The sequence below is a fragment of the Aedes aegypti genome, chromosome 3, assembly GCF_002204515.2.
Source record: "Aedes aegypti strain LVP_AGWG chromosome 3, AaegL5.0 Primary Assembly, whole genome shotgun sequence".
Classification (NCBI taxonomy): Eukaryota; Metazoa; Arthropoda; class Insecta; order Diptera; family Culicidae; genus Aedes; species Aedes aegypti.
In genome coordinates this window covers 120,134,514-120,156,209 of record NC_035109.1, presented here as the reverse complement: position 1 = coordinate 120,156,209, position 21,696 = coordinate 120,134,514, and the positions used below count along the sequence as shown (strand labels likewise).

Genomic DNA, 21,696 nt, shown 5'->3' with positions numbered 1-21,696 from the left:
TTCGTAAGGGACACGGAAAACAAAATACACCCAAAATTTGAGTTTAAGCCAAAGGACGAAAATTGAGTAAACATGTGTTTTTGGCCTAAACTTAAGCGTTTGGCACTAAAATTGGGACAGGGCTTTAGGACCCAATTGGGCTCAATAGCGTCTTGCAAAGCCAACACGCAGAGAAAACCATTTTAATATCAAATATATTCTGTATCATTACAACAATATATCTGTATTATTTGTCGGCTTATAATTGCCTTTCATTGTTTCAATGATAACTCCTGATTTATTTCAAAAATAAAAACGGTGTGCAAAAAAAATTATTTTTTGTTTTAACTATTTTTTCTTTTGAAACAACAAATTTTTGCATTGAAATAAAACCTTCCATTTTTAAATTAAATTACACTGCTTTTTGATGTGACAATGTTCTTGTTTGAAAAAAAAAAACACTGTTTTGTTGAAACCTAGTCCCTTTATTATTATTTTTTAAGAATTAAACAATAAACAACGAAAACGAAACGTCTACTTTACTTTTATTTTGTGAAAGTAGAAGTATTGGAACATGCACCAAAATCCATTTAACTGGAGAATGTTCTTTCTCCGCTTCGCGACAAAGTGACGGGATGAAATAACAAGCTCGTGTAAGAGCTGACTGCAATACTGGAGAATGCATAAGTGAAATGAAAATTTTAGTAAAGATGGTTAATACTTACCAGAAATAAATCCGATTCTGGTTTTCCGTACTCCAAAACTGGTACAAAAATCTATGACCTGAACTTCTCGCACGAACATTTTAACAATGCCATGTACTTCAATTTAATATAATGTATCGGAAACATTCGCTTTTTCACCGGTTCTACTAAGAACAAAATGGCGAGATAGTTTTTATGCTACATGCATAATTATTAGAATCAATAATGATGTAAATTGAAACAAATAAACTTTCATTTGACGTAAAGTTTTTCTTTTGTTGTTTTAAAAATAAATCTAGTTAAAAATGTACCTAGTAAATCCAACAATATTGTTGCTTTATTCTGACAAAAATGATTGTTGTTTCAACTATTTTTTTATTACAACAAATTGAACAAGTTTTTTGAGAACAATAAAGTTATTTATTGTTTTGAATAGCTGGTATTTCTCTGCGTGAATGTTTACCAATGTCGATGTGCCCTTTTGAAATGTTTGTCCAGCTTTTTCTGCAATTACTGATTTTTTTCTTATTTCACTCAGTGTTTACATCAATCATGCGCAAGTCGTTCAAACTTGCACATGGACATCTCAACAAAAAACTATTGCGTTCGCATCACACCGAAGCATAAACGGCCTTTTGAGTGAAATTTCATGCCAGCAATCCTAGCAGACATTACGAATTACTAGTCTTATGTTAAGATTTAGCAGCATCTTTGCTCCGCTAACTGAGGTTTTGAATAATAGTTTATTTCGAATACAATACTTGTCACTTTTTCAGCCATAAAATCGACGGACTGCATTTGACGTTCCGTGACAGCGGAATCTGGGCTGATATTTTTCCTCTTGCATTGATATTTTTCCTCTTCGCGAGTCTCTCTCAGGTATTTACTTCTCTGCTAGCGGTAATAGCCACCAGCAGATGTTTTCGCATCTAATCAGTGTTAGCTTTTGACAGTTCTCTTGAACACGCAAAAACATTGTGCGGCAAAAACTACCATTTTAGGGGGTTAACTTAAGCGCTCGCACCGGCAATTTTCAGCAGACCAGAAATGCGCTTGATTTTACCATGTCTGTAGTTGGAATCAGATTGCTGTAAATTATTTCTGTCAAATGTACCAGTAATGCGGTGGGGTGTACCGTAAACATAGTAAATTGGTCTGAATTTCCATGGTAGTTTTAAGAATGGGCGTAGTCAGCTAACATAGTTATTTTTACCACAGAATTTTTTCCCGTGAAAGAACGGCCTATGATCAAATAAAGGAAAAATCTCTTATGAAAATTTAAGCAAGTGTAATGCATATAATCGTTTTATAAGTACAACTACAAAGAAATGCCGATGATTTAAATAAGGTAAAATTCCCAATTAAAATATCTAAATTATTGTAGACAGTAACGAAACCAGTGTAACTCGAGAGAGTGTTTCTAATGATTTCTGATGAAATCATTAGAAACACTTGAAATCCTATTACACCGTTGGTAACCCAGAGGTAATCAACCATCGTCTCAGAGTTATGACGCGATGTCTGGAGTTCACAATTAACGGGTCGATTTTATCATTCTCTTGGAGCTCTTATATAGTGACAAATAATCGATTGAACCTTTAATAAATGAAATAGTAAAACAATAGTGACAAACATGACGTCCCGTCACATCATAAAAAAAACAATAAATTAATTAGCTTACCATTTTTTGGGACACACTTATGAATCCTACGTATCAGCGGTATAGCAATTTGATTTTTTTTTCATTATTCGACCAAAAGGCATTCGGCCAAACGACGTTCGGCCAAAAGGCATTCGACCAAATAGACGGACACCTTTTAGTCGATTACTCTTTGTTTTTTTTTGGTTCCCTTATGACAGGCCTGCCAAAACTTGTTGAGCCGCGGGCCAAATCCCAGAAAGAACAAAACGTCGTGGTGTGCAAGCAAGCAAAAGCAACACTTCCGGTTGTGATCGTGCACGAGAACAGAAGTGTTTTAGAGAGTGCTTAGAAAAAATCGAAAGTTTTATTACAAAAACCCTAAAACAAATCCCAATAATAGGGTCCTAAAATGGTTAACGAAATCTTGTTTTTATTTAATAACACGAAATAGCATGTTACTGCAACTACTTTAGCAATTTTTCCCGCTCAAATAACGACTATATCATATTTAAACATTAATTTAAAAATTGAGTCCATAAATGAACCTTGACACTTCTGATCATGTTTGACGTTCGCTTAGTCGGCAAAAACACCACAGGGCTTTTAGTTTTAACACTGGGGTTGTTCCTATCTGACATTTCAGAAGGGACACGGAAAACAAAATACACCCAAAATTTGAGTTAAAGCCAAGGGGTGTGACAAAATCCAACAAAAACATAAAAAAAAAATGTTTTTGGGCTTAAACAAACGAAAAACATTAAAAATTGAGTAAACATGTGTTTTTAGCCTAAAATTAAGGGTTTGGCACTGAAATTGGGACAGGGCTTTAGGACCCTATTAATCAATAAGCTAAGTGATAATAATTTCAACATATTAGTAGTATAAAAAAAATAAAAAGGCAGCGGAGAGAAATGAGTGATGGTGGCGGTGCCCCTCCGGGGGCACCGGGGTTAGCACAAAATGGCGAGGTTGCAAATATGCAGCACAGCCAAAGCGGAGGAAGCAATTATCAAAATGGCGCAAAAGTGTTCGAAAAGTACTACTACAAACAGTGCGACAGTGGTCCATACAAAGTAGTAGTAGCGAAAATGCAGGAAGAAAAACCAGCTGGAAATGACGAGCGAAACAGTGGAATCAACAAAGTAACAGTGGGACTACTGCTGAAACAAAATGGCCTCTCAAAATCAGTGATTGACATCAAGAAGATTGGAAGAGCAAAAGTGATGGTGTTGTTCAGTGAATGGAAAGAAGCAAATCGGCTAACAACGTGTCAAAATCTGATCCTGAAGCGCTTCAGAGCATTCATTCCGAAGAGCTTTGTGACGGTCAAGGGAGTAATAGCAGGAATACCGGAAGAGCTGCAACCAGAGGAGCTGATCCCGGATATCGAAACGGACAAAGAAATTTTGGAGGTATTTCGACTACAGCGAACGACAGCAGCAGGTAAGAGAGTACCAATCGAGAAGCTAGGAGTAGTATTCCGCAGCAACAAGCTACCAAGCCGTGTGAGAGTTTACTCGGTCATAACGAAGGTGGAACCATATGTTACGAAGGCAGTCATGTGTAACTCATGCCTGCGCTACGGGCATATTGCCGGGAACTGCAAGAGCCGAAAACGTTGTGGAAACTGTGGTGAGTCACATGAGGAACTGCCGCAGGACCAGGAATGCCCCAATCAAACAAAGTGTGTTCATTGCAAAAACAACCATAGATCACTTGACATGAAGTGCCCGGAACGCAAAAAGCAGAATGACATCAAGAAACTAATGGCCAGCAAGAACTTAACCTACCAGGAAGCGCGAGATGAATTTAAGATAGTCGTGAGCAATGGATTCTCCCTGCTTGGGACAGCAGATGAGTTCCCGTCGGTCTACGAAAGCTTTTCAAACGTACTGAAAAAATCCAGCATCCAAGGCGGCAAAAATACAACACAGCAGACACCAGCAAGAACAAACGACAATCGCGACGGAGTACCTGAACAGAAGGGAAGGAATCTAGGAGCGGTGAAGAAGCATTCGCATCCGAGGAGCAAAAAGCCAGAAACTAGTTACAGCCAGGAGAAAGAAATCTCCGAAGATGGATTCGAAACGGTAAGATACTCGAACAAGAAGAGGAGGACGGACAACGGAAGCAAGGCGCAGGAAAAAACTCCAGAGAGCTCAAATGTAATGACGATGGAAAAACATCTGGAGCTGAGGAAACGATGGGAAGACAAAATAAAGGAAATCGCGCGACAAAAAGAAGAACTGCAATCCACAGTTGGAAAAACCTACAACACACTATCCCAAGCCATTGAGGCTAAGGACGAAAACGGATACTATACCGTTCTTGAAGTAGTCAGACAACTATCAGTTCTCATGGGGTGTGCCGCCGAGGGTTTACCCAATGCCACTATCGAAGATGGCGACATTCAAGATATTGCAGAGTAACATCCAAAGTCTAACGAAGAATAAAAATGAACTAGCGCATGAGTTACATGCGAAGATAGTAGATGTAGCTTTATTATCAGAGATATGGACTAACGAAAATACTATAGCTTCAACAAATATAACAGGTTATCATAAAATTCTCAAATCACGATTGGTAGTAACAGGCCTAGGAACAGGCGGAGGTGTCGGTATATACCTTCGCGAGGTTTACAATTATATACCACTAGAATTGACCACTAGCGAAATGTTCGAGGTTATCGGCATTAACATTCCTAGTAAAAACCTAATTATAGTCTCGGTCTATATAAACCCTAGAATAACAGTATCAGAACTGATGTTAGGTGTAGAAAAACTGTTAGCTGAAACACAGGCACTTAAGAACTTGCTGATAGGAGGAGATTTTAATGCCCACAATGAGGCTTGGGGTTGTGTATCGACGAATAGCAAAGGTAAACTTATACTGGAGGCCATAACACGTACCGAACTGCTGATCTTAAACAATGGCGAAAAGACGTACAGGCCTACGTCCTTAAGAGGTACCCCCAGCGCAATCGATCTATCAGGTATCAGAAAGCCGGCTTCAGAGGCACGTTCCCCGCCATTTGGGAGATTTGTGCCATCGCCATATTTGAGCCTATTTCATCATCTACCCGAAGGGAGAGGAAAGGGAAGGGAAAGATGGGAGGAAATAGGAGTGGAGTCCCTTGAAGAGGGAAAATCGCATAAGCGAATTGAGAGCATGTAGCTCCATACCACAATGGGTTCGAACAGCGCCCTAAAAAGGACACTGCAAAAACGCATGAGCGTAAAGAGAGCCTATAGCTCATTACCACAGCGGGTTAAGAATAACAGAATGTCCTAAAGATTCAGGTTTCTGAAATCAGTTTCACTTAATAAGTGTTAACCAAGTAATTGGAATCGCAATTACGCGAAGATTGGATAGTTACATATCAGATGATAAGAAGTTCCATAATCGGAATCACAACTATCACACAAAAAATGTATCAGCACACTGAATATTTGCCATGTGATAGTTGAGTCGGCAGTGGCCAGTCAAGGTTGTTACCAAGAGACTGCAATTCTGCTTTGACAGATTTGTTAAATACACCTTTGGGATGGCTCAGTAATGTACAATTTTGTTTGACGACATGACTCAAAATTATTCCAATATTGCTTGTGCTGAGTTGCCGCCCAAGAATTTCTGAAGCTTCACCCAGCACATCGAAATTGGAATAGCTGCCTGAGAGCCAATGAAGTCATGCGATGCTCCATTGCGAGCTAATTCATAAGCCAATTCATTCCCAGCAATGGAAGAATAGCAAGGACCCATATAAGTTTTACAGAGTTCACTGAATTCAGTTCCTCAAATTGAGTTCGACGTGCGATAACAAGCTTAGACCTTGAGTTGGCCTAAGCAAGAGCTTTAAAAGCAGCCTGACTATCTGACATATTCCTTTACAAATAACCAGACGTCAACTAGTCCCGCAAAGGGAGTTGTGAGTAACAAAGTGACAAGCAATTGTGGTTTTCACTCGAATCAAGGACAATTGTGTCCCAATTCACCGGAAATGGAAACATTCAAATCACTAGGATTTCCAATGGACGGAGAGAATTCATAGAATTTGGTCACAACCAATTTTCAGTTTGTGGAGTATAACAAATGCAAAGTCTGCAAATTTACATTCATATGTTCATATAGAAATGTAGCGATGATCAGATAATGATTCATCATCTGATACATGACAATTCGTCAACTCGTGACTGATTCTGTTCAAGCAGAGCATTATGTCTAACACTTCTTCTCTAGCAGATACCATGAAGGTTGGGCGATTCCCTAAAATAAGTAATCCAAGATTTGAACTACTTGAGCATTCCATCAGACTGGAGCTTCTCAAATTAATATCTGAGCTGCTCCAGATGATGTGATGAGTTTCAGCATCACTACTCACAAATCAGCAGAAGGCCTTTTCATAGGCAGTGAACGACAACTCGTTTGAAATCATCCATTGGGGATGGTTCATCATGTGGTAAATACACCACAAAACGAAAGACGTATTTCCTACTGAGGTCACCAACAGAAATATCAATTGTGACAGCACATACATCTCTGGTTGTTAACTCAGAATTGAGTGTAGCAACGTCAGCCCTATTTACGAGCACGCATGCACGAGGTATGGCACGCGAGTTTGCCATTTCATGTTTATGAAAGTAACAAAAACTGGATCCACAAGGTTACCTAGAAGTACAAAAGTAAGGTTTTTGCGCCATTTGAACTGTACCATTTGCAGTAGTCTACAAAGATTAATCGTTGCTGATATTTTATGCTGAAGATTGGTCTGACTAAGCTATCCTAACCGTAGCCACTACCCAAACTAGGCAGGATTAGGCTTTTCGCAATCTCAGAACGAAAAAGACCAGCAGCGAGAAAACCAGATCGGTATCTCTTAAAAGTCGCCAAAGGCGAAAAGCACAGACTACACTGTGTAATACGCATAATGCGAAACCATAGAGGTGGAAATTTTAAACTAACTTGCAACGTATTAATAATCCCACCCTTATTTAGCCTCAGGCTTGAGACTGAAGAAGGGCAGCCGATTATCTCGGAGAAACACAAGGTCACCTGCACCATTGCTCCGGGTAGCACAGGAAGGGCATAATACTGTAGAGGGCGCCCTGGTACTCCACAGGCTCCGTTTGCGGTTAGGTTTTATTTAGACCCCCCTAACCATTCATTCTTAGCAGGGTGGCCAGTGAAAAATCAATTTCGAATTCCCGGTTTTCTCCCGGTTTTTTCCCGGTATTTCAAAAATATTCCCGGTTTAATGATATGCTAAGAAACATTATTGCGAGTTTTTTTGGTCATAAACCAAAGTATTTCTATGAGGGGTAGACGGAAATCAGATATTTTGCTGCGCATTCAAATTTTCTGGGCTTATACTGATTTTGCTAAATTCCAGTTTGATCTACAAAACGATATTTTACGACGGTCATTTTAAGTAATCGTGGAATTTGTTATGAAAAAGTTCAGTGTTAAAAAAGTAACCCTTGTTTATATGATGAGATCTAGTCAATCTTTGAATGAATCATAGTTTAAATTTGAAACGGTCACATATTTGGTAGACATAACAATGTCTTTCCATGTTCATCAGCGTAGAATTTTTTATTATGATTTATTCCCACAAATCTAGAACATTTTCTCAGGACAATTATTTCTGATAAAAAATAACAGTCATAATTGAATGAATTTGAAAGGAATTTGAATTTTATACTATTTTTACCAAGCCCCAACAAGAAGCGAATGGCAAATCTTCAATGAATGTCATAGGTTGTAAACGCATTTAATTTGATTTTAGTGAATTGGAAGTTTGCTTAGAGCAATTTATAACATCCAAACATTGTAGTTTTTAACATAAAATGCTTCATGTAACTATATGAAAAACATTTCGCAAGATGTTACTTCATTAAAAGTTTTTAATTTACTGGCTAATTATTTACTGGATTAGAGCAAGTGTTAACCACAGTCTATGAATCGAGAGTTGCACGAAGACTGAAAGTCTACCTATTAAACTGTAAAATCGTCTACCTATCGAGCAAAATAAGCAAACGCGTTTTGGGGCGAGAGGAGTATTGCTAGCATGACGAAAGTTAAAAAATATGTACATTTTAAGATGCGGTGTAATACGATGAAATTCAATAAACCATATAAAATTAGTTAGTTTGAAAACAATATAATAATTATTTAATCCAGACATACGCTGCAGATGCGGCTGTTTCAATTCCCAGTCGGGCGGCAAAATAAATTCACTGTTTTATTTCAGTTGCTCACCGCGAGGAATCCGAGCTCATGTTTTTGAGTACATGCTGTTTTTCGTATATGTTGTTGCAATTCTCCACTAAACAATCATTGTAATTACTTTTTAATTACAATACCAAAGATTAATTTAAATTTTGTTCTTCTTCGACACTTTGGAAACAAACATTCGAGCTAGAAGTGCATTTGAGTGAAGTCACTGGAAAGCGCGAACAGTAAAATAAGTTGCCCGAATAATTAAATGCTTTGTTATTGAGGAACTTGTTGCTAGTTCTCTTTGCGTAATTGTCTATTCATAGACTCTGGTGGTAACATTTGTATAAAGAACTAGTGGTCCCGGCAAACTTCGTCTTGCCATCAAGTAGGCGGTTGAAAAACGCCCAGGTAAATCCCGCTCAAAATTACAGTTCCGATCACTTTCGGTTTTCCGACTTTCCCGGTGAATATCCTGAGCCTTTTATATACACAAACACGTCGGAACCCTTGACAAACAAAACGAAGATATAATCATTCAAATCCGTTGACCCGTTCGTAAGCCATTTCGTGACATACAGACACAATTCCATTTTTATTTATATAGATATATTCTTGACTTTATTGACTAACTTAGAATTCGAATTAAGAAGCTTTTGTAAAAATTCACTAAAGTATAGATCGTGCTGGTTAAAACATTACTTGGTATGCAAAATTTTCCCGATGCCTATTGAAATTCCCGTATATTTCCCGGTTTTCTCCCGGTGATTCGAAATTCCCGGCTTTTTCCCGGTTTTCCCGATTTCCCGGTATGCTGGTCACCCTGATTCTTAGGCACGGTAAGCTTAAAGCCGCATGAATTAGAGGTCACCTGTGAGGTGGACTTTTACCACCGGAACAGGCAGTCCGTAGTGTTAATTCTTAGCCAGTTGAAACAACCGCTACCGACACTACACGGCTATCTAGGCTGATCGGGAAAAGGAAGTTAACATTGATGATTAAGTCCTGACGTGCCCAAACAGCCGGAAAGTTCTTGAAGTAGTCAGACAACTATCAGTTCTCATGGGGTGTGCCGCCGAGGGTTTACCCAATGCCACTATCGAAGATGGCGACATTCAAGATATTGCAGAGTAACATCCAAAGTCTAACGAAGAATAAAAATGAACTAGCGCATGAGTTACATGCGAAGATAGTAGATGTAGCTTTATTATCAGAGATATGGACTAACGAAAATACTATAGCTTCAACAAATATAACAGGTTATCATAAAATTCTCAAATCACGATTGGTAGTAACAGGCCTAGGAACAGGCGGAGGTGTCGGTATATACCTTCGCGAGGTTTACAATTATATACCACTAGAATTGACCACTAGCGAAATGTTCGAGGTTATCGGCATTAACATTCCTAGTAAAAACCTAAATATAGTCTCGGTCTATATAAACCCTAGAATAACAGTATCAGAACTGATGTTAGGTGTAGAAAAACTGTTAGCTGAAACACAGGCACTTAAGAACTTGCTGATAGGAGGAGATTTTAATGCCCACAATGAGGCTTGGGGTTGTGTATCGACGAATAGCAAAGGTAAACTTATACTGGAGGCCATAACACGTACCGAACTGCTGATCTTAAACAATGGCGAAAAGACGTACAGGCCTACGTCCTTAAGAGGTACCCCCAGCGCAATCGATCTAACTCTATGCACACCGGATCTGTTCAACGAGCTGGTCTGGAATGTGAAGGATTCCACATTTGGAGGCTCAGGGCATCTAATTATAGCTATTGAGCTAACAAAGACGCAATCCAAAAAGCAACGACCAATATACAATCGCAAAAAGATTAACCAGGAGGTATCGCACATCAGCGCAGAGCAACTGGAGTCAATCACGGATCTGGAACGTATAGTCACCGACACTATCAATAGGAATAGCGGATTTAGCGATTTCGTCCCAAAATACTACTGGAGCGATGAACTCTCCCAGCTTTACAAGGAAAAGGAAGAGTGCCGTCGAAGTTTCAACAGGCTTTCCAACGAGGAGAATCTCTTGAAGTTACAAAAGGCCAAAGCGATCTTTCTACGCAAGAAGAAACAACTCATGAAGGAAAATCTTGCCTCCATCACAAAATATATTGATCCTAGGGACACGAAGGCAAACTGGGGTCTAGTGAGGAGATTGCGTTACAATCACGACAAGAAGGACAAGAATAACATCATACTTACAGCGAGGGAGAAAGCAGCGGAGTTCCTAGAGGGACACTTCGGGCCAACACAACCAACAACACACCAAGAGAGACCAACAAACGCGCCACCTGCAGAAGAGCTGCTCAACCTGGAACAATGGAACAACATCATTCAGAAAAAGAAGGCCAACTCTGCGCCTGGAACCGACCGCCTGACATATGAAATTCTGAGGAACCTAAACACGCAAACAAAACAAAAAATCGTCCAGGAAATAAACGCCTACTTTGCCGCGGGCAACATCCCAGAAAGGCTAAAAGAGATCAAAATAGTTCCTATCAAAAAACCCGGCCGTGATTCAGCAGAGGTATCATCATACAGACCGATTGCATGTCTATCAACGATCGTTAAATCAGCCAACACCGCAGTACTTCATCGCATACAACAACATGAAAAGGAGAGACAGCTCCTACCGGAGTTGTCGTTTGGGTTCAGGCCAGGAAAATCAACCGAGGATTGCCTGGAGTTCGTGACTAATCACATAATGGCTGCCAAAAGGAACAACATGATAAGCATAGCTGTATTCTTCGACTTCTCAAACGCATTCAACACTGTGGACGTAGACATCCTTGTTGATATCCTGACCAGAATGCAGTTTGCAGAAGAAATCAAAATATGGGTCGAGAACTTCCTGAAAAATCGAAAGTTGGTAATGCGTACAGAGCAGGGGCTAGTATCAACTATAATCTCAAGAGGACTACCGCAGGGGGACGTTTTATCGCCCACCCTATTCAACCTTTACACCACGGAGTTACACGAAACTGAACCAAACGAAGGAAATGTCGTAACTGTCCAATATGCAGACGATTTCGTAAAGATTATTAGCGGAAAAAACCTTGAAGAGGTCAGGGTGAGGGCTCAACAAGCCATAAATAGTTTTGTGGAATGCAGCGACCGCTTGAGATTACAAATCAACGAAAGTATGACGAAAGCTATTGTTTTTCAACAAAGGGAGACTACGCTAGATCTCAAAATCAAAAACGTACCAATAGAGTTTGTCAGGTATTACAAACATCTAGGAATCTACGTAGACAGCAATCTGAACTATGGTACGCACGTAAGGGAGCTCAAACACAAAATTAAGGACGTTCGACATCACAATCCGGCACCAAATTGAAGGCATGCCAATCAACAAAACAAACATGGCCCAATCTACAATGCGACAAATAACTCTGGAATACCTGAACAAGGAATATCCTCTATGGAGAAGGGTTTATACAGATGCCTCAAGAACAGCGGACGCCTGCGGAATCGGGGTCTACGAATCAGAAAACAACATAGCCATCAGTCTCAAAATGGAACACCATTTCAGCATCATGACGGCGGAACTCATAGCCATACGGATCGGTCTGGAAGAAATCGCAAAATTAACCAAGGAGAACACAGTAATACTCACCGACTCCCAATCAGCATGTTTTCTTTTGGAGAACCACCAGGAATCCAAAACATGGGACAGTCTGACTGAAGAAATTTGTAAGGAATTACAATCTACAGGCACCGTGCTCCAATGGATTCCTGGGCATGTAGGACTGGACGGCAACGAAGCAGCGGATGCTTTGGCCAAAGCAGGAGTAAATAACAATGCAGTTATCGTCAATAAGCTCCTCTGGAACGACGTAGTATTACGATGCAAGAAACAGCTTGCAGAAACAACGGACGAATGGTACAACGGTATCGTAATGTTCCAAAATAAAGGGAAGAAGTTCCACGAACTGTTTCCCAGCTTCCCGGAAAAGCCGTGGTACTGGGCCACCAAATTCAATGGGGAGGAGGTCCGAACTCTGAACAGAATACTAGCCGGGCACGATTATTCACAATTCTGGTTGGCTAAAATGCAACTGGCTCATTCGGAAGAATGTGAACTTTGCAATGTAATCATCACGACGGAACATATGTTACTGCACTGCATAAAATACACCCACATCCGGAATCACTTCGATTGGGAAAACCACAGACGCCTACAAGATCTAGTACGTGACAAAGAAGGAGTGAAAATCGACGAGTTGGAAAATATACTGAAATTTATTCGAATGTCAAGACTGAAGGTTTAGACGGTAACGTCTAACCGTAACAGCAACTGGCATTTATGAGGCATAGTCCCTCGGGCCAAACGGAAAACGAAACTCCAACAACAACAACAACAACAACAACAACAAAGACTTTTGGCGGGCACGAACAATTCGAAGTTCATCCACCGAGCATTTATTAATAATTTTTGCGAAGCATCTTGCTTAGGCTTCTAAAAGAATCTCTAATAAGATTATGTGATAATCTTGTCCTGGAGACTGTGAAAACTTTGCTCTGGATAACGTCAGAAGGCCCAGGATTCTTTTAGTTGTGCACGGTGATGCTGTTTACAACAAGCGAGATTTCATCATCAGTGGTATACAAAATACAAAAAGGTATTAAGTGTTGAGAATCCTGCCCTGAGCTCTTGAGCATAATGTCCAGAATTTCATTGAAATCTTGCTTATAACTCTGTCAGAAATTTACCAAGGTTTTTGCAAAAACTCTGCTTAGAAGTCTGTTAGAATTGTGTTTCGAATTTGATTGTAATCCTTGCTAGGCTGAAGATTCTTGAAAACTATTTTGTGAGAATCCTTCCCAAGTTTTCTACGAAAATCATGCCTAGGATTATGTCAGAATTGTGCGAAAAGTTTTGTATGAAATTATTCCGTCTAATATTTGTCATAACTCTGCCCAAAACTATGGGTGGGCGTCTCCTAGAGTTGTATAAAGTTCATGTTCCGTTTCAAGTTCTTTGAAAATTTAGCGAAATATTCAGGGGGATTGTGTTTGACCATTTCAGATTCCTATCAATAACATTTGCTCAAGTTTCACGTTTCCAGAAGTTTATTCAAATAGTGGAAACAATTTTAGATCCTTATAAAATTAGACATAATCGTTATGAAATTTCCGATATTATTTGATATTAAACATTTTCGAATTATTCATGTATTATTATTGAGCATAACGTGAGAATTGAATAGATTAATCTCACTTACTTTGGTAGAACGAACTCCGCGCCAGCTGTCTTCAAACTCTTCGCGGGCCGCACAAAATGAAGCCGCGGGCCTTTTGATCTCTTTTTTGGGGCATGAGCTCTTCAAAGTTCTTTTGTTTCCAGTTAGTTGCAACTTGAATTATTGGTTTGATGCAGATTACAGCTTTTCTCGCCCAGAGTTCCTCAAATTCCGAGATTTTCTGTAGAACTTCATATGTACCTATACCAGAATTCTCCTGGTTGATATTAAAAATTTGCTCAAGAAACGTACAGTTAATTCACAGCAGTTTTAAAAAGATCTAAAGTGGCTCACCGTAACTAAATATATGGAGATGGATTAGTAATTTAAGAAATTTCAAATGATTTCATTAATAGCGCCAACCATTACGTTCTACATGAATAATTTTGATTCATTTTATAGACAAGGCAAAGGCAGATACACCTTGGGAAAGCTTGTTCCATATTGTCAGAGCGAACACAAAGCACTAAAGAATCAATTCACTTGTTTTATCCTATATTACAGATCCTTGGAGACCAACTTGCAGTTTGTTATCCAGTACTGCGCTCCGTGAGTAGATTTCATTTACATTGGTGATATTCAAAACGTATTTCTTACAAAAAATATTTCTATCCTCGACAGCTACTTTCCCCGGTCTGCTACGCAAGAAATCCTCGATGAGTTGCTACCCAAGCTACAGCCACTGGACACGGGCAAAAGTTTCGACACGTTTGGACTGCTGCACACCTTCTTGAGCTGTGAACACGATTACGATCTGTGGTTCGACAAGTTCATGACCATTTGGGATGCGTATCACAATCCACCGTGGAGTATCGACATGATGATCATTTTCGCGACGGTCGGATTCAAAAACATTGGCTACATTGACTGGGAACCTTATATTCCGACTATGTTCGCCAGAATTATACGGTCAATCGATTTCCCAGTCAGCTACAAGAGCACGAAGAGCTCTAAACTTCAAGGTTTGACGCCGCAGTCTATCGCCATTTGGATTGTGGCGGTACTGGGCCCGAAGAGCTCCGCTCAGCAGTATCTGAACAAGTTTATGGCTACTATTGAGTCATACTTGCATCCGGCTAATATGGGGAAGTGGGTTTCTATGCTGGGTGAGATTCTGATTCAGCTGCCTAAATATTTCTTCGATCGTTTGATTCTGGAGAGATATCGAAAGCATCCCTACAGGAGACCTATTCCGGAGAGTCACAAACTAACAGAGGAATGCATAACCGCTTTTGTAGAGTGCATGAAACCAGTGGCGTTCCAGGCGATGTATTCCCGAATAAACCCTCAGGAAGTGGGCAAAATCTTCCAACACTTGGCTGATTTGCGACCGGAGTTGATCATTCCTTCGATCATCGATCGTGTTTACACTAGTTTAGATTCGCTGACGGAGCCACACAAAATGACTGCCGCACTGCAAAGTTTGATTAGCGTATCGAGAGCACTGGTTTCCGGGCACAACGGCTACACTGAAGGACGAAATCATGTGATACCGATTTTCTTTGCAACCCTTCCAGGAATTGATCCAAATGACTTCAAAAAGACATCCATTACATTCCATTTCTTGACCTCGATCTCGTTCTTGATACCGATTACGGACTGCTCAAAGGCGGGTCTCTATCACGACCTAACGGACGACGAGCGTTTGTTGTGCGAGCAGACGGCAGACTTTGAGGATTTTGTACTGCAGTACATGGATAGGATTTTCTTACTAATCGAAAGCAGTTCGGTGGATAACGTTCGCATGGAGCAATCCGATGCCGATTCTATGCGCTCCAAAATGGAATCAATTTCCGAAGCATTGGTTCAGGCTTGTACACACGGTATCTTGGGACAGTGCTCGAAGGACATTTTGAATTCCTCATCCAAGAAGCTGATCGATTTTGTTAAGACGCGCTTGTTAGAACCTAAAGTGGCTGGGCAGCTGGTTGGTTGCTTGGTCAGAGTTTTCGCTAGGATCCATGGTAAAGAAGTACTTCGGGCTTTGGTGCCGTACGTGCTGCAAACGATAGAACGATATATCGAAGATCACGACGATATTGCCGAAGTGGAAAAGATGAGCGATGAAATGCTGTACTACTTACTGCTGCTCACCAATATGATGCGTGGAGATCCAGGGGAGATTGTAAAATATGTGGACGATTCTCTGCCGATTATCGATCAAATACTTAAGTTTAAATGCAAGCAAGCGAATAAATACGGCTCGACAATGGTTGCAAACATGATGAGCAACTTATCCACCATGCAGACCTTGGATGTAAAAAATAGCCCGGATAGCTTTGAGAAGCCACTTTCGGAATTTTTACCCATAAGAAATTGGGGCGAGAAGATGGGTTGTGATGGGAAAATCGATTGGTGTTTCCCAGGAGAAGAATCGCGCAAGGTCTGTGAGAAGCTCATGCATAGGTATTTGATCCCAATTCTGGACAACTTCCAAAAGCATTGCGCTGGTGAAATAGAGATGAGCCGTGATGATATCAATAGGGACGTGACCATAATTCAATCTTTGATCAGGTGCTCAAACTTCCTACCGAACTGGGATGATGAGGAGCCATTGAAGATGCTTGAAACTTGCCTGGATCGCTCAGAAATGAAGTACAACGTGACAAGAGGCTTCGACGATCTGATTATCAGAATGCCAGATGGTGGAAATGTTCGAAAAGCTATTATAAAATCTCTGAGCGCTTTGCAACGCCATATCCTGCTCAAATCGGAAGATGACATCAAATCTCTCAAAGCGATTCTCCTTGTGTACGAAAAGATTTTCATACGGAAGCACTCCAACAGTGCCTTCGACGTGCAAGTGAAAAATTTCAACAATACCAAAAAGTTCCAAACGTACAAGCTGACCCGGTATAAGCGGGATGTTCGTGCGGTTGTCGCAACCAGGGTCATCATGCAGCAGGATTGTCGAGATGAGGTCGATCAACCGCTGTTCACTGCCACCCATTTGGAGGTGATGATGAATCTGTTCGAACTGTCAACGTCACACTACAGCAGTGTCCGCGCTACCGCTCAAAATAAGCTCTTCACAATGCTGTCTACCTTTTCGTTCAGCTATCGGTTCTTGGCGGACAAAATTGTAGAGCACCTTCAGATGGACGCCAACGAGAAGCATGAGCAGTTTAAAGGTGAGTATTTTTTCAGTTTATCAGTAATAGACCATTTAGAAGTATTGCAATAATCATAACCATAACCTTTTTCTGGTATCATAAGAAGAGACATTTTATTGCTTGAAATTCGAGCTGCGCTCGCATTCCCTCCCCTTGGTTATGCGACCTTGCCGCGATGGGAGGGCATAATCCATTAGCCCATATGATGGAAACCAAAGGCGTAACCTGTAGTGGTGGTATCACATTTTGGCATTTTTTGCTTAAAGCCGCGTCATAATTCATATGGCATAGACGCAATAATATCTCGGATGTGATCCAACGGACATTCTGCGTCATTGATAGAATTGATGCCCATTTCAAATAATTAATCTATTCGAAGTGGACATTAATACTATTGGTGACGTTCAGTTTGCCTTTTGCTAACCAGAATGATCCGTAGCCACTCTTACTATTAGCTAGCTAGATACATCGTTATCATATACGACGTAGGGAATACTTAGGAACTCTTAGGAAAATGACTAGTAGATTCACTGAGTAGAAATAAGTGGCGACAATCTTATTTTAATATGGTTTTTACATTGCCATAATAAGAAATACCTCTTTTGTAACAGCGGTATAAATAATATAATTCCAGCTTCATTTTCGCAAAATTTACAAGTAGAAAGTAGGCGTTGTGAAGCATTGCATTTGCCACCGAAAAGTGAATCTTGTAGGAGACTGGAATAGAAGCCTAAGGTAACTTTACTCTTCAATATTCACTATAAAAATGACTATGGAAAGTAAGACGCTGAGATCGATCATTAGGGTACACTTGCTAGTTTCAAAAAATTGTTGAACAGACAAGGAAAGCGACTTTTTTCTTTAAGGATATATGAACGTAATGACCAATAAATACTTTTAACAACAAAAAATGAAATTAACTAGAACTACTACTAAATAGCCTAATTTTGTTAAGACTTGACGACACTTGACATTTAAGACTCTAATCTTACGTAAAAGACAATAGTAATCAGAATAGCACTTGAATGACAAATTATTCAAAACCATTTCGACTAGACAGTATTAGTAATGCACTACTATTTCAAACAAATTCTACACTACTATTTCAAACAAATTCTAATGGAGCTGCTGATTTTCATAATGCTTCCTTTTCTCAGAAGCAAGGGAATATGGGTACTTTTCAAAAACTACCACGTCACAATACTAATAAAAACAGTGTTCATGTGGGCGCCATTGCCTAGTCCGTCTGAGTATTGGTCCTGGTAGAGGGGAAACTTGGCAAAAGCCAGACCGAGGGTTCAGCCTTGACAAGTTAAGCTGTCAGGCAGCTCCAACTGAATACCATACAAAAAAAAAAAAAAAATTCGAGCTGCGCTCTCATTCAAATAAGGAAGTTTCTGTCATTTGAAAATTCTGATAATTATCATAATGTGACAACTACCGAAAAGCTAAAGATTTTTAATAATATTTTTAATCGTCTCCTTCGCAGGTATCCTCTACATCCTGGTAGCGAATCGACGATCTCGTCTCGTCATCAAGCACGACTGGGAGTTCCTGCAGCGAATATGGATAGCTTTGCTGCAGTCCAAACTTTCAGAAAAACCATCGGTCGTGAAACTGCTGGACGCTGTAACGGACGTAATCAACAATGAGTATCCAACGACCACAACCGAATTGGTCGTTCCGGATACATGCGTTGAATATGGCTTAGCTCTGCGAACCAGAAATGATACTTTGGATCTGGAGGCTGGTCGTGAAGCCAGATTGGCCAAAAACAAACGAAATCTCGATATTTACTACGAACTGATTGCACAAATCCTTGCCTCGGTTGAGAATGACAAACTCCATTGGAGGTACCACTATCTGGCCACGTCGATGTTGTATAATCTTGTACACCCACTGACCGCTTTTCCACCCACTGTAGCGCAGTTTGCAGTTAACAATTTGATTCACGATTCGCTGCATGAGCGAAAGATGGCGAATTGTTTGCTGAATCACATATTGCGCCAACAAAAAAGAGAGCATATGAAAATCGTCGTAAATCCCTATGAAATTGCTGGTATTCCGGATAAAGCACCACCAAATGGATCAAGTGTTCAGCCTGGTTATCGGGAAGATAATCTCTGGTTACAGTATGATGTTGAGAAAGTACCGAAAAATCAACAAGATTGGGACCAGCCTCGTTACATGTACAAAACGGATGGTTACTTTGGCTGGAGCACCAACTTTTCCGTTTATGCACCTAGTGCAGATCAACCAAAGCTTGATCGAACACCCGAGGAAATGAATGAGTGTGAGAAGATCATTTACACTTTCTTTATTCAGCAGGAAAATGTAGATAAACTTATCAAATTTTGGGCTCTGGAAGAGAAAAAAGGACGTGACAAGTTCAACCGGAATCGGTTCTGCCTAGTAAAGGGATTGATGAATGCGTTTGGTGATCTCTTCATTGACAAATTTGTAACCCATTTGCGTCCTCTTATTGAGGACAAAGCTTCAGAAAGCAGTCACCGTTGCGCCGCAGAAATAATGGCCGGCATTATGAGAGGAGCCAAGCATTGGCCGTATGACAAAACTGCCAACATGTACAACGATTTGGTCCCTTTGGTTCGGTTAGCGTTAAACAACGTTACCGTTGATACCGACGTGTACTGGGGAACGTGTTTTGCCACAGCTGCCGAATTTATGGACCCCTCGAAGCAATATTGGCTCCACGAGGCACTTTTGGAGGATCCTCTCCAAGAAACGACCAGCTTCATCGACTGCAATCGATTGTACTGTTTGCAAGGGGCATTCAACCAGCATGTCTGGCGAATGACAAGTGTGGCGAAGCGCTTGCTAGAGTATCTACGACCGTACCTGAATCACTCGTTCCAGAATGTACGGGAACGTCTTGGTAGCACGCTGATCAACATTTTCGAATCGGACTTGCGATTCGCAGGGGTCCAAGGACTAGAACTGTCGCCAAAGATCAGCGATATGATTGGATACGTAAAGCCTAAGCTGCTTGTTTTGCTGAAGGAAGACTGTCCCACTGAGTCGATGGGTGACAAAATGGAAGTGGCTGAAGATTCCGGTGAGAATTCTAAAAAGGAAGAAAGCGAGTACGACGTGGCTGTTCGTTTGTTTAAAACTGGTAAGTTAAATATCGTTCAAAAAAGCATATTGTTTTGTAAAAGAACCGGTCACGGGTTGAAAATCGCCTTAGTAAAGATAAAGTACGACGAGGTAAATGGATTCAGAAAAATAAGTAGATAACTTCATATTGGTGTTTAGATCATGTGAATAATGTAAATTTTCGAAAACTTATTCAAATAGCCGCGTCAAAAATGTAAACAAATTTGGTTTAATTTTTCAATCATACATCAAATGATCCACCTCGCTGGTACACTTCCTCCCATGTTCCCTAATAATAATTAGCATACTGTTTGAACACGCATTTACTGATTTCAGTGGGTCAATGGCTAACATGCGCAATCAATCGGTGTTCCAATGGCAACGAGATAGAATACTTCGAGCTGTTGCCGATCGCTTGTCGATTGGAACGTTCGGAACAGGATCAAGAACTGGCGGAAATTTGCACCACTCTACTGGCCATGATCTCTCAGGCGCTCACATTGGTTCCCTGTATGGACGCCGCATTGACTAAAATAGACGAAATCTCCAAAATGACCTCGTGGTCTGCGCGACGATCAGTCATTGACGTGCTCCAGGTGTTGGTATTCTATAACATGACAATAATTTTGAGCAACGAAAAGTGGAAAATGAAAACGCAGGAAATCGTTCTGCGATTACTGGAAGACAATGTCGTAGAAGTTCGTGAGAAAGCTGCCGAAGTGCTCTGCGGATTGCTTCACTGTTCATTCCTTACGGCGACAGACGAGCTGTTGGAATTGTTCAAGGAAAAGTGTCGCACGAAGATGATCAAAGCTAAGCGATTAAAGGTGGCTGCGAGCTGCTCCAACGAAGTTGCCAAAATCGAAGGGTATTTATCTGATGTCTCAATTTCCATTACAGTGATCATAGTAATATTTATTTTTTTTTTACAGAGAAGCGAATGCCGTCCGTGCTCGCCATTCTGGCGTTCTCGGTTTATGTGCCTTTATATCTGCGTATCCATATGAAGTGCATGAGTTTGTACCGAATGTGTTCGAACACTTAGGAGCGCATTTGAACGATCCGCAGCCTATTCCAGTACGTTCTATCTTCCTACAGTAGCGTTGTACGATTCTAATCTATCATTCTCTTCCAGGCAACGATAAGGAAGACTATGGGTGACTTCAAGCGAACGCATCACGATAACTGGGAGATCCATCAGCTCAAGTTTACCGAAGACCAGTTGGCTGTGCTGAGTGACTTAACGATTCCTCCGTCGTATTATGCTTAAATTTTAGAGACGTAGTCACTACGGACACTTAATCATAGACTTGCGGATCCATTTAAAATGAATTACATGGTTTCATTGTTATTATCTATTTATCTGTTCTCTTTTTTGTGACTTCGCTCGTATTATAGTTGCAGTTGATTTGAGTTTTCCGCAAGTCTATGTAAAAAGTTTCTATAGACCTTCTAATAGCAGGATAATGGGAACGCTAATTTGGATGTATTATTTTATCATGTGCGGTTTTAGACGTCACAACGACTGTTTGAAGGGTACTTGAGCATTTTTTGGTTATTAGGTTATAGGTAAACAAATGTATAGCAAATGTAAATAAGGTTTTAATATATATAATCTGTGCAGTTTTTGGTTAACGTCAATATATTTGCAGCTTTTACAATGTTCA

At 40.4% G+C, this 21,696-nt stretch overlaps 1 protein-coding gene across 2 annotated transcripts in view; it reads left to right on the top strand.

Annotated features, from left to right (window-relative positions):
• Positions 1-21,696, top strand: part of LOC5566848 (proteasome activator complex subunit 4B) — a 26,260-nt gene extending 4,564 nt beyond the window's left edge. For both annotated transcript variants that reach the window (XM_021855284.1, XM_001651217.2), the window contains 6 exons: positions 14,304-14,348; positions 14,421-16,930; positions 18,402-20,048; positions 20,366-20,897; positions 20,962-21,106; positions 21,165-21,696. In XM_021855284.1, coding sequence (XP_021710976.1) covers positions 14,304-14,348; positions 14,421-16,930; positions 18,402-20,048; positions 20,366-20,897; positions 20,962-21,106; positions 21,165-21,299 — 5,014 coding nt within the window. In that variant the 3' untranslated portion in view covers positions 21,300-21,696. The remainder of the gene's footprint in view (positions 1-14,303; positions 14,349-14,420; positions 16,931-18,401; positions 20,049-20,365; positions 20,898-20,961; positions 21,107-21,164) is intronic.